Below are 12747 nucleotides of genomic sequence, written 5' to 3' on the forward strand. Positions count from 1 at the left end.
CAAGTGGGTGTGAAAAGATAGCCACAGCACAGCCTGAAAGCAAGGCCAAGAAGGATTTCCATCCTTTCCATAATACTGAGGCATAGACATAATTTGCACATCCTGAAAGGACCGAACTGACTCATGCTGGTTTCTCTTGAGAGAGAAGATTTTCCTGTTAAGTTTTATTACTAGACGTGATCTTTCTTTTTTCTTGACTACAAAGTGCTTCAGGGATCCCATTGCCCTCCTGACTAGGAGCATTGCTGTAAACTTTATGCCACTTTCCCTTCCACAAATGCTTCTTGGATCAGACAAGTAACTCTACAGAGCAGAATGTTTTGAGGTCCAAACCGCATGACTCCTCTGAGACTGTGATAATACAGATAACTACTAATGACTAAAATAAGTTCTTGGGCCATAAAACCCAGAATTGGAGGAACTGGATATTTCTTACATATTAAACAGCCTCAAAGTCATATAACATCCCTCCTTCATGCCTTGGTTGTGCCTCTTATCATATCAATTTTTCTCACTTGAAAGAGTTTTTTTCTATTTATACACACTTACGAAATATAAACAATGGCATCTTTTTGACAGAAGGGAAACATAATTGTCTGTGAACAATGCTCCCTCCTGACTAAAATGAAGAGTTTTAGACACAAGACTTTCTGTCTAAAACAAGGAAGAGAGAAACCTTTTAGGACTGGAAGGCTTAAATAAAATTCTTCTTACCCCAAGGCAAGAGGTACCTGGCTTTGTGTAAGGAAAAAAATAATCACTTCTAGCTCACTTAATTTTTAATACTTCATTGGGCACTGTACTGTGTCTGGAATTCAGCTCAGCAGGCTCCCAAGGCTAAATGTTCCAAAAGTCCTAACTGGAGTCTCATGGAAAAAAGAGAAGCACAGGACTGGTAACAACCCAGACTCTAGCCACAGTAGGCACTCACTTGAGCATCCCGCGGTGCTCAGCGTGCCACACCTGGATCCGGTCCTCCCACTGGTCTCTGGTAAGCTTGTGCTGGTCCATCACCCTGGAGGACGAAAGGAAGGGGACATGGCACCATCATCCTAAAAGGCTATGAAGCATGAGCCACAGGGCCTGTCTCTTCACCTTCATTCAGATTTTTACTTATATTTCAAATAAAACCATCATAAACAGCTTTTCTTTCTATTCCTAAGGTGTGGCATTTCTATGTATGACTATCAACTTGAAAGGTTTAGAGCTCTGAGAAGACAAACCACTGCCTGCTTAAAAAAAAAAAGTTTAAATGGTCTCTGCCTCCAAAGTGGATACATTAATGTGACTATCACCATTAGTTAATAAAAAGATTTAATGGGTCAAATAATGAATCACGAGGAAGAGCCAGGCAATCAGGCTATCAGCTCTTCCTCCCAGTTCTATTTATTTCAAGAGCCTATATTCAGGTCACTCATCACGGCTTAGGAAAACATTCTGCTAGGTCAATATATATATACCAAAGTCACAGCCTTGACTTTGAAAACTCACATATCAGTAAGCAACTAGAGTCCCAGCCTGAAGGAGCTTCACCTTGATCAAGTACTCAGACTTCCCACCTTTGTCTCTCAGACTCAACTCAGGCCTTTGAAGGCCCTCACGACTGTTCTTACATCAGGGCCACCTTCCACTCACCTCTGAGGAATCAAGCGCTCAGAGCTGAGGTACCCAGACTTGTGCATCTCTTTGTTATAGTCACCAAACTTGGCCTGCACAGCATAGGACCCAAGGAGTACTGCAGTCTCAGGGGGGCAGTAAATTTCATCACTGAGAATTCCTTCCTTCACTTGGAGGAAGAAAAGTTTCTGCGTGATATCTTGGATGAGCTCCTCAGATACATCTTCAGGGTAGAACTTGGCCCGGAACTTGAACAGGAGAGGGTTCTCCTTTCTGACCTCCTGGGCGGACACCTAGACCACAGAAGACCAAGTCCAATTACAAATTCTAAATACATAATCCTAACTTCTGAAATACAGGTTAGTAACCCTGTTGACTCAAAAGGGTTCCTTAGGCCAGTTTTTAGAAATTAATATTTATTCTGAAAGTGGCCTTTTTAGCAAGCAAGACAAAAAAGCCTTAAGTCTTATTGCACTTTCACACTTATCTGAAGTCTAGCAACAGCCAGCAATAGACTTACCAGCCCCACTCACCACAGCTCTCATTTTTCAGGGATGATGCTATCAATTCCAGAGAATCTCAAACTTGGAAACTACCTCTTAATGAACTGAGAACCTGGCTGTAGACCATGGAACTTACCTGAACTAACTCCTCATTCTCCTCCAATTGCTCACATTTCCAGTCATTCTCTTGACTTGTTACAGTAACATGAACGAAAGTTGGGGGTTTGGAAAAGTGGTATTTTTCCAAAGAGTTTAAGAAAAAACAAACTGGGTTTATTGCTTTTCATTGCAATTGCTATATAAAATCATCTAATCTTTCGAACTAGAAAATAATCTATCACAGTTTCAAACAAAGCAGTAACAGGTTCTCTGAAAACAGTGGGTGATTCATGGTTTATAAGGTTAATAATCTCACTGAAAACAAAAAACAAAAAAACAAGGTTAACTAAAAGCTAAGCAATTAACCAACATACTGCTTTAGTGAGTGAGCATTAAGGAGATATACCAGGATCTAATTCCCAAACAACACCCCCATTTACTGGAAACCTACCTTTTTGTATAGTAAATCATTTACACAAATAAAAAGGAATAAAAATAAATATATAAATAAATGAAAAGACAAAATAAGGCATCTGAGTTCCACGTATAACTGAGCAGACCCATAACCAATTAACAGCCTATAAACAGCTGACCCTGATTTACCTTTTTATCAAGTTTCAACCAGGTAGGGAATCCTTTATTATCCACATACTGGAGTCCAAAATACCACACTTCTCTAAGGCCAATCGTCTTAACCACCTGTGAGAGAGAGAGAAAGGGGTGGGCCATGAGAAATCCTCTCCTGGCAGTTACCTATACTATCCATCGCATGGCCTAGTGGTCACAGAATTAGCTGGGTTCCCAAGAAAACAAGACACTTAATTGCTTAATTGAACACACAGAGCAGCCCTCCCCCCAATCCTCCACCTCTGTCTCAATTAACTTACTACTCACAGAGTATCTTTTGCCAAACTTAATTTATTTGATATCCAATTGCACAGATTCAGATTTCTCTCTGTAAGATCATCAGACCTCTACTCCATTGTCCTTAGTTATGCTTTCCAGGGCAAGTTAGGGCTACAGAGAGATGCATACACTCACAGCATTGCCAGGAAAAGGTGTGTCCCAGGGATGAATGCCACCTATCAGATGCACCCACAGGAAACTGGGGTTGCAAAAGAATGCTCAGGACTCCTGCGGCTGCCCCCAACCCCCTCTTTTCTTTTTCTGGATGCATGGACTAGGAATCAAACCCGGTCTCCCACATGGCAGGTGAGCATTCTACCACTGAACCACACATGCAACCTGGCTGCCCATTTTTGCTTTTCAGCCATGTGGCCCAGGAAATCTGATGTAACTAAGAAGTGAGAAACAGTAGTCCTAAGAAAGGTGGAAAATTACTGGTGGCAAACTTTTACAGTGTGAGGAGGATAAGAAGAGGTAGGTAGGCCATGGAGTCCAGCTTTACCTATGCTATGGGGCAACCAGCATTCTTTAGGCTAAGTTTAAATCCTAGTATAGGAAAAGTTAAAATCTCAATTCTAGTTTGCAAGCAAGGATTTCACATTAAAATTCTCCACAGTACTAGAAAAAGTTCCTTGTGGTCCATTATAGAGAGAGCTCCAAGCCAGTTCTTAAAAATGTCTTAGAGACAGAAACCAATGATGGTAGAGCTTACTGTGGACACTTCTTAAACATAATGAAAACTGAGTCCCAGAGCTTTGATATCTAATTTTAAACCCCATGACACATAATATTAAATCTCTGAAGTAAAGGAACCTTTCTTCAAATATACAGTTGCTTCCCTATGTAAAAGGAAAGAGGACCAAACACACTAGAAACGACAGAAATGACAGGTCTCTGAAGTACTTGCTTAAAAGACCTGAATTTCCAAACGAACGTCGGATCTGGACCTCTTTCCTCATCTGATGGGGGATTAGGTGCTCCTAAAAGCCTTATGAGTCTCTATTTCTTTTAAATGCTAAGAACTAACCCCACCCCACCAAAAGGGGGAAAGAAAGAAAAGGGGGGGAAAAAACAAACACACAAAAAACTATGACCAACATTTTTTATCGTGGAACAATATGAAGGAAAATGTAACTTTTTACACAGTGCTTTACTTCAAAGTCTTTTGTGATGTCCTATGCCTTTTATTTGTATGGGACTATATGTAGAGAAAACTGAATTAATTAGGAATGGGAAAACAACAATCCTAGGAAAGGCTTCTATACTTGATCTTGCTAAATTCTTATTTCTCTTAAACTTTCAAAAAATAGCTGAAAAAATAGGGAATATAAAAAAACTTGTCTTGCTTTCTTCAGAGTTGTACAAGAAAGCCCTACGTACATAAGCAATTACTCTCTCTCTAATCTAGTCTTTCACTCCATCCATTTAACTACAGCCTCAGTTTGATTAACTAGTTTATAGTAATGTCCTGTCCACTTGACTTCCCTCTTCTAGTCCTGCCTGATTCTCGCTGATTATTTTCAGGCTGCACCTCAGGTTATCTTCTTGATCTGTTATGACGTGGCCATCTTCCTTCAGTAAAGCAAATAAAAGGTTCTGTAACGGATCACAGATTCAACCCAAGATCCTCATTCTTGGCTAAAACTGTACCTGGTTACCTGGTCTTGTGTCTTTATTGTAAATAAGAATTTTCAAACTATTTGCAATATAAATTTCCTTAGTGTCTGTTCCAAAGCCCTACTTCTATCCCTATGACTTCTCCAAAATGACATTAGAATTAAACAACTTTGCTTTTCTCATGCAGTTCTAAAAACCAACTTATAAGTCTTCCTTAAAAGGACTAATCCAACTTTTCTAGAAAAATGCCCCTCACTAGCTACCTAATGGTAGCTAGGATAAACAAATTCATCTCCAAACAAACAAATGGAGCAAGGGTTAAAAGAAACAGCAGAGTCAATGTTGCTTGGGCAACTTTCTCTCAGAGCTTCAATTTCACTTGTAACACACAAGATATTTGATCAAGTAATTTCCAAAGCCTGCTCCAACCTGAACCTTCACAGATTGCACGCTACTTTTCATTAGGGGTGTGAAAAATTGGAAAAATTAAATAGTAACTCTACCAGAAAGCTTTGTGATCCATGTCCCATATATTATAGGGAAGGAGGAGGAGGCAGGAAGATGTTATAAGGAGAAGGGCAGAGGGGGATTCACTTTTTTTTCTTTTTTTTTTTTTGCTTTATCACTACTTTATCTTAAATTGTTAGAATATACTTGTCTTGGCATTTAGTTGAGATTTAGGTAAGAAAGAAGTCTTGGGAATGGTGATTAAATTGAAATTTGGCCATAACATTACTTTGGCATACTGATTGAAGCGAAGTTTGTTTTCTGGGGTGGGGAAGAATAAGAATATTTTTAATGGGCTAACTGATGGGAGGTTAATGATCTCTGGAGTAGTTTGTATTTAGAGCTTATCAAAAACAAGAAGTTGAGTGGATTTATGTATTTAGCATGTTTTAAGTAACTCACAACGACTGACTTGAGTTCAGGGCCCATAGTTCGTACACCTGTTAATCCACAGTGCCATTCTAATGGAGAACAAATTAACCTAAAAATCAGAGAAATACCTGGCTAGAAACCAATACAAACACCAAACTAGATACAATAACTCAGCATTCAGGAATATGTGGAGTTCTGTCAACATGGTGCCCTGAAATCAAGAAACAAACAATCCTGCAAAAATATGCAGCTCTCATGTTATTGAATGCCCCTTCCAACATAAAAGTTACAATGGGCATAGCCCAAATATCCCTGAAGAGTGGGAGAAAGATCAAAGGTGATGGTGGAGTTATGTAAAGAAGGTGGTGTTTAACAAATGAGTATGACTGCTGAATCATTACACTGATATTTTAGTCTCCAGTATCTTAAAGCAGCTAGAAGTAAAAACCTAAAATTGTGGAATTATAACCCATACCAAACTCTGAAATCTGTTCTACAACTAATTGTTGTGCTGTGCTTTGAAATTTATTGCTCTTCTGTATATGTTGTTTTTACACACACACACAAGTTGATTGTGATGATAAAAAAATATATAAAATCCTTCTAGACTCCAATGCTCTGGAGCAGCTAGACAGAAAAATCTGAGCTGATGGTATGGTAGCCCATGACAAACTCTGGGATCTGTCCTGTAACTACTTGTTGAAGAGTGCCCTGAAAATTATTGCTTTTTTCTTTCTTTACTTTGTATGTTATATTATACAATTTAAAAAATTAAAAAAAAAAGGTTAAAAAAACATGGAGTTCAAAGTCAGCACAGATGTATGCAGTTAAAAGTTGATCGTGATCAAAAGAAGAGTTCATGGCACCTGAAACATCAGTGCTTAAAGAGTCAAAGGCAAACCTTTAACTTTCCCCACCCTCTCCCCTCTATAAGGGCCCAACAACAGAACTATGTCTTTCAGCATAAGTATTACAAACTTTCTCAATAGTCTCTGTGCAGAATCTCTGAAAAGCATCAGATGAAAAGAGTATGGAAACTGTGGTCAAGGAAGGCTAAATGATGAATCCATCAAAAATTTCTCTGTAACTGATATTTAGTCTACCCACTTATCCTAACGTAGAATTTCTATCCTTGCTTTTTTGAAAAAGTGCTTGAGGAGACCTCCAGGGCATTGCAGAGAGCCCACCACTCATTTATAGGTGAGGGCCCTGAAACCCCGGCCTCCTACCTCTGCCCAGTGCTCTAACCACTGAGTCACACGGGGTTCTGTAGGCTCCACTCAACTAACTCCCGAGTTCTCTTTCAGGGGAGCACTTTGATTTTTTCCTAAGTCCAACCTTTCTTGGAGCAGGAAATAGCTTTATACTTATTGGGTTACGTACGCTGACACACCTCTTCGACCACACCTACCACCTGGAGGCCTACATAGGGCACCCCATACCTTTTTCCACAATGCTGGCCAAGGGGGCTACCACAAAGAGTGGGCCAGATGCTTGGGAGCAATCACCCACAAGGGGCTTACTTACTACCACCCAGGTGTACCAACCAAACCCACTCAGACTTCCAGGTTTAGTGCTGGAGCCTAGACCATCACTTTTACTGGTGGGACCCTTCAGGAAAGTAGGCTATGGCTCTAGAGACTTGTCTGCTCACACCTGGTTCTGCTGCCCTACTGGATTCTCGGCCAGAGCAGAAAAGTACATGCTGCTTTTTCCAAAGCTTGGAACTGTTTATGGAAAAGTCATTTCACCCTTCACGGCAGCCCACTGTTCTTATTCAGACATTGTGTCATTTCCCTCCCTCATTTAAGAAGAATGCTGGAATGCAAGGGCATTCTGTATTGCCCACTCTCAAAGGAGAGTTCCTCTGAAACCATCTGAGGGGCTCCTGTGGGGGGGGGTGGTGGGGATAAGGCACTGGGCAGCTGGCCAGTGACCTTGAGTTACTGGCTAAAGGCACAAATTGCCCCAGTGAGTTCACAAAGTCATGTAGAAGAACAAGAACAAGACAGAAACACTGCAGGGTGTGTGTGTGTGTGTGTGTGTACGTGTACAAGGTCTTGGTGTCTCATCCTGTTGTGCCTACACCCACCACTGCACAGGTCAGCAAACCTGGTTTTGCCTGAACTATGGACAAGGTTTTCACATACAGCAGGGGACAAACTATGGTCCTGAGCCAAAGCCAACCTGCTGACTGTTTTCACACTATGCGAGCTGAAAATGGACTTTAAACATTTTTAAGAGGTTGGAAAAAAGAATCACATAAAAATGTCAGTGTCCGTAAAAGAGTCTTATTGGTACACAGCCAAAATGACTGATTCACTTATGTATTACTTAGAACTGTCATGTCACAATGGCAGAGCTGAACAGTTGTGAAAGAGATGTATGGACAAGCCTAAACTATTTACTATCTGGCCCTTTACAGAAAAAGCTGCTGACTTGTGATAAAGCGTTAAAAACAAAGCCAAATAGAAGCCAGTGTGTGGTTTTCAGTCACTCTTTGGGAAAAAAATTTAGAAATCAAGACAAGATTAAAAAACAAATACTTAATAAATAAAAATCAAATATTTATATGCAAGTATTTAACAAAATTTTGATTAATAATAGTTATAAAATACGTAATTAAAACCCACTTCAAGTGGGTCTTGAATTACTTTTACTGATTCCTCATTTTTCCTCTTCACAGCTGTTCATGCATGACCATTTAGAAATTAAGAAGCGGTTTCAACTGAGACAACTTAGAATCCATCCACCAATCAACTACCAAGATGAGTTTTAATTTGGGGGTAGACTAGATAATAGGGAGCAGTAAACTTCTCTTATGAAGGGTGTTAGATCCATAGGCCAATGGCCCCTAAAATGGCCAGCATAATCAATTCTTTTTGAAACCTTTTGCTTCTAGGTCTGGTAAAACCCTTATTTCACTTGGCTTAATATGACAAATAGCAGTGTGCTTTTCACCTACCTAATTAGGCCCTAAATAAATGTCCATTATTAAATTGTATGATGCCATTAGGAGAGAGTATAGTACTTTTACCTTTTCAAAGATTCTCCTCATCTATTACCTGCACCCAACAGGCTGTAGCTGAAGCAGAAATTTTTATGGCGGTCACATGGGCAGTTCATGGCAAAACTTAAGATTACAACTCATGCCTCCAACTCTGCTCTTTCCTCTGAGCCCCACCAGATGCTAAGTCCCCCCAGGCTACCCAGCCCCTTCTGATACCTATTTTGCATGCTGTCCTAGTTTGTTAAGCACCCCACTGCACATAATACTGCACACAGTGGATTTCATCAAGCTTACCAACTAAGATGTTAAACTCTGCTCACTTCTAGTTTTCTTTCTTGTATTTTTATGGGGTGGAAGAATTATTTGGTGCAGAGAAAGGATGGTGAGGGTGCCCTCCCCCCCCAAAAAAAAACAAGAGACAGACCCAAGAAGAAGCTGACACCATGCAGCTGTGGTGTCAAAGCAGGCCCTCAGGCTGTCCGACCAGAGAGCAAGAGGCCAGCAAGGTGACTACAGAGTCCCAGGGGGAGTAATGGTGGCCAAAACTTTGAGATTCCCCACTATTTGGATACGGCACAGCTTCCCCTGAATTTCCTGGCTGAAGCAGGGGCTGTCAATAGAGAAGGTTTACAACAGTGTGAATCCTCCCAGTACATGGGAGGAAAATGGCCTGCTCTCAAAAGGAGAAAGAGCAGACACACCTACACACTTAGCATACAAAATTATCTGGATGTTGCAAAACAAATTCTCTTCTAAATGGTAATTATCTCTGTCAAGTTAATAGATGCCAACCTGATCAAAAAGCTGTTTTCCGGTAGTATTTGGCTGGATGGCAAACTCCAGCTCTGCATCCATGGTGGTAACGCGTACATTGATCTGGAAAGGAGAACAAAACAAATTAGCCTGAGAAAATGATCTTTTCTCTGAATGACTTCCTGAGCCTTCCACATAAACTCAAGGCCACTTAGCACGTGCATGTTCCTCTTAGCCATCCATTTCCATGCTAGTCACAACCCACACCATCCATGTGCGTGCGTGCAGCTGACTGAGACAGCTGAGGAAAGTCAGTGTGTGCACTCTATTCGGATTCAAATGTTTGGCCCCTTTGCGTTCATAAAGCACATTCACTTTCACATTCTAAAGTCTAAGCTGTTTTCCTACAAAAATCCTTTGGAAACTGTTAAAAGTACTTTTCTATACAGCATTCTCATTCGATGCTCATAGTAGCCAGTGAGGCAGACAGTTTCTGAGGCTGCAGCAACATGGCCACAACACCGTATCAAGATGTCAGAATTTTTCAGATCCTGCAATCTAGCTATTTTGCTTTTTCAGACTTCATATGAAACTAAGGCAATGAGGAAAAAGAAGACAGAGAAGGATCTATACACCAGGATGTTTACAGCAACATTACAAAGTCCAAATAGCGAAATGATTAAATGACCAAAGACGTATCAGAGATGATATACTATGTAGCATTTAAAATGATAATTTCAAAGACAACAGAAACATGGAAAATTGCCTCTAAAATTAAAAATACGACAAACAAAATGATACATATTCTATTCTTACAAATTTTTGTGAGATACAGACAAAAGATGAAATTAAAATGTAAAAATGGAAACCCTAGTAGGATGGCAAGACCATGGGGAAATTGATGTGATGGTGATGGGAGGGTTTTAAAAATGTTTCTTATGTAGCCACAGAGTTGTTTTTAAAAAAAAATTTCAAGGTACTTTTCAAACTTATCACTTGAGAAAATCCAGATTTACTAGCATATGAATATACTCAAATCTGGCTATTTTATATCATCACCCCACAGCTACACAGCACAGTAGTGCTTAATGCTAAGAATGGCTTGCTTGCTTCTCACCATTTTCCAACTGATATACAGAGAGATATCTTGAATTATTCCTAACACATATTAATTGTATTACTATTCAGCTGGCAGTGGGCATGGCACACATTAAGTTGTCTCAGCAAATAATAGTTCTTACTTGAGGAATAAAATGGTCTTCAAACATTTTCTCCCAACATTCAAGACTGTGATAACTGAAATACTGACACATATCCAGTATTAAGTTCTCTGACTGAGATCACTAGTATAAAAAAGGTATACTTTTCCACTTTTCTAAAAGCTGTTTTCCCCAATCTGAAATCCATAATTTAAAGAACTAAGGTTTACTGAGAAGCCAAATTAGATAGATTTAAAGTCTTCAATTGTATTAAAATATAAAAACCTAAAATTTCCTGCTGGCAGTGATTTAAAAACACCTAATTTATGAAGAATAAAATATAACAAGTACTGCTCTCAATTATGGCTCCAAGGGTACACATTAGAGATGGGAAAACCAGTCCCAAAGTCAGTATTCCCAATAACAAACACAGGCGCAAGTTACAAACTCATAAACCCACAATGACATATCACACTCATAAGTGAAGTGTGTGTGTAAGACGGGGGGATAACAAATGCAGAGCCCTAAATATGTTAGATATGCTCTTCTATTATTACTTATTTAGAAATGGAACCTCCAAGCAACTGGGACTTAAAGCTTCTGTCCTTGTTAAGACAAAAACACCAGGCTCCAAGCATAGGAAATTTAACTTTTGACTGCTTCTAAATTTGAGGGCACTGAGAAAATGTCACCTCCTGAAATCAAAGCTAGTAACTAATATTAAAAAGGTAGCAATGCTCATTTTATAAACCAATTAACATGAATTTAGAATAAACTATTTTGAGGCTTTGAATCATGGTTCATATATTCAATTCAAAGCTACCACAACTCTTTAAAAAAGCAAATGACAAGTAAAATGAATATTTTTGCTGAGGCTGGCTATAGCAACCCAGTAGGAGGGAGAGTGAATTTCTTAAAAATTGGCCTTGAGCTTCCGGGTCAAGATGGCGGCTTAACAACATGCGCATTTTAGTTCGTCCTCTAGAACGACTACTAAATAACCAGAAACAGTACAGAACAGCACCTGGGGCCACGTCAGTGACCAGACACACAGCGTACCCCAGTCTGGACCACCTGGACTGGCTGCGAGCACCTCCCAAAACTGTGAGTTCCCAAAGCTGTGGCAGCCAGTGCCCCTCCCCCACAGGCCACTTCCCGAGGGGAAAGGAAAGGACTTTACCAGCAGCAGGGACTGGGCACAATCAAAAGCCAATTGTGGAACTAATTAACAAATTTGACTACTAAAAATAGGACCCCAGCTTAGGTGAACCTGAAAGGGAGGTTGCTCATTTTTGCCCCGGCACCAAGGGGGCAGGACTAACAGAAAAAAGGGGGGAAAAAAAAAGAAGGAAACAGAAGTTTTTGTGGCTGTGTATCTACAAAGGCTTGACTGCCTCTGGATACAGCGGCAGGACTTTTCAGGCTGCAGCTGCACCGGGCATAGGCAGAAGTGAGCTCTTTGGGGGGCTTATCTGGAGCTTGTGCCTTTCCCAGGGGAAGGGTGAAGCCCCACCCAGGTGGAATCCCTCCATCAAGGAATTCAGACACCAGGGCTTGGTAATTTGAAGCCATTAAAACCAGCCTACAACCTCTCCTCTGTCTCCACCACACCCCCAGCAGGGAGAGTCTGCCAAAGTTAAAGGTACCTCATCATCTTATGCTGGTGGGACCTGCAGTCAGACAAGCGCCACACACAGGGCAGACTAAGAAAAACAGAGTCCAGAGGCTTCACAGGAAAGTCTTTCAACCTGCTGGGTCTCACCCTCAGGGAAAACCGATGCAGGTGACTTTTTCCTCCTGATAGGAAGCCAGTTTGGTCTGGGAAAATCTGGCTGGGGTCTATAATATCTAAGTAGACCCTCCTAAGTGTGTGTCGGGGGGAAGGCACCACACAAGCAGGGCAAGAAACAAGAAAACAAGAACTGAAAAATTCTCCTCTGTTAAACAAAACTTAAGCTAAAGGTCCAGATAAAGCTGAACGGAATGTCAAAGAACAGACAGAGAACAAATTCAGCCAGCAAGAAAACCCTAGATAAAAGAAGTGAAAGCAATCTCCAGAATAAACTAATTAAGGTAATTAAATGCCTAGATGCCAGCAAAAAATAACAAATCACACTAGGAAAATTGAAGATATGGCCCAGTCAAAGGAACAAACCAACAATTC

At 40.4% G+C, this 12747-nt stretch overlaps 1 protein-coding gene across 2 annotated transcripts in view; it reads right to left on the bottom strand.

The window, feature by feature from the left end:
• Nucleotides 1–12747, bottom strand: part of EZR (ezrin) — a 48146-nt gene that overhangs the window by 16167 nt on the left and 19232 nt on the right. For both annotated transcript variants that reach the window (XM_077149393.1, XM_077149394.1), the window contains exons 3-6: nt 9424–9507; nt 2823–2918; nt 1636–1910; nt 932–1015 (exon numbers count right to left, since the gene is read on the bottom strand). In XM_077149393.1, coding sequence (XP_077005508.1) covers nt 932–1015; nt 1636–1910; nt 2823–2918; nt 9424–9507 — 539 coding nt within the window. The remainder of the gene's footprint in view (nt 1–931; nt 1016–1635; nt 1911–2822; nt 2919–9423; nt 9508–12747) is intronic.

The sequence above is a fragment of the Tamandua tetradactyla genome, chromosome 2 (genome assembly GCF_023851605.1).
Source record: "Tamandua tetradactyla isolate mTamTet1 chromosome 2, mTamTet1.pri, whole genome shotgun sequence".
NCBI lineage: Eukaryota > Metazoa > Chordata > Mammalia > Pilosa > Myrmecophagidae > Tamandua > Tamandua tetradactyla.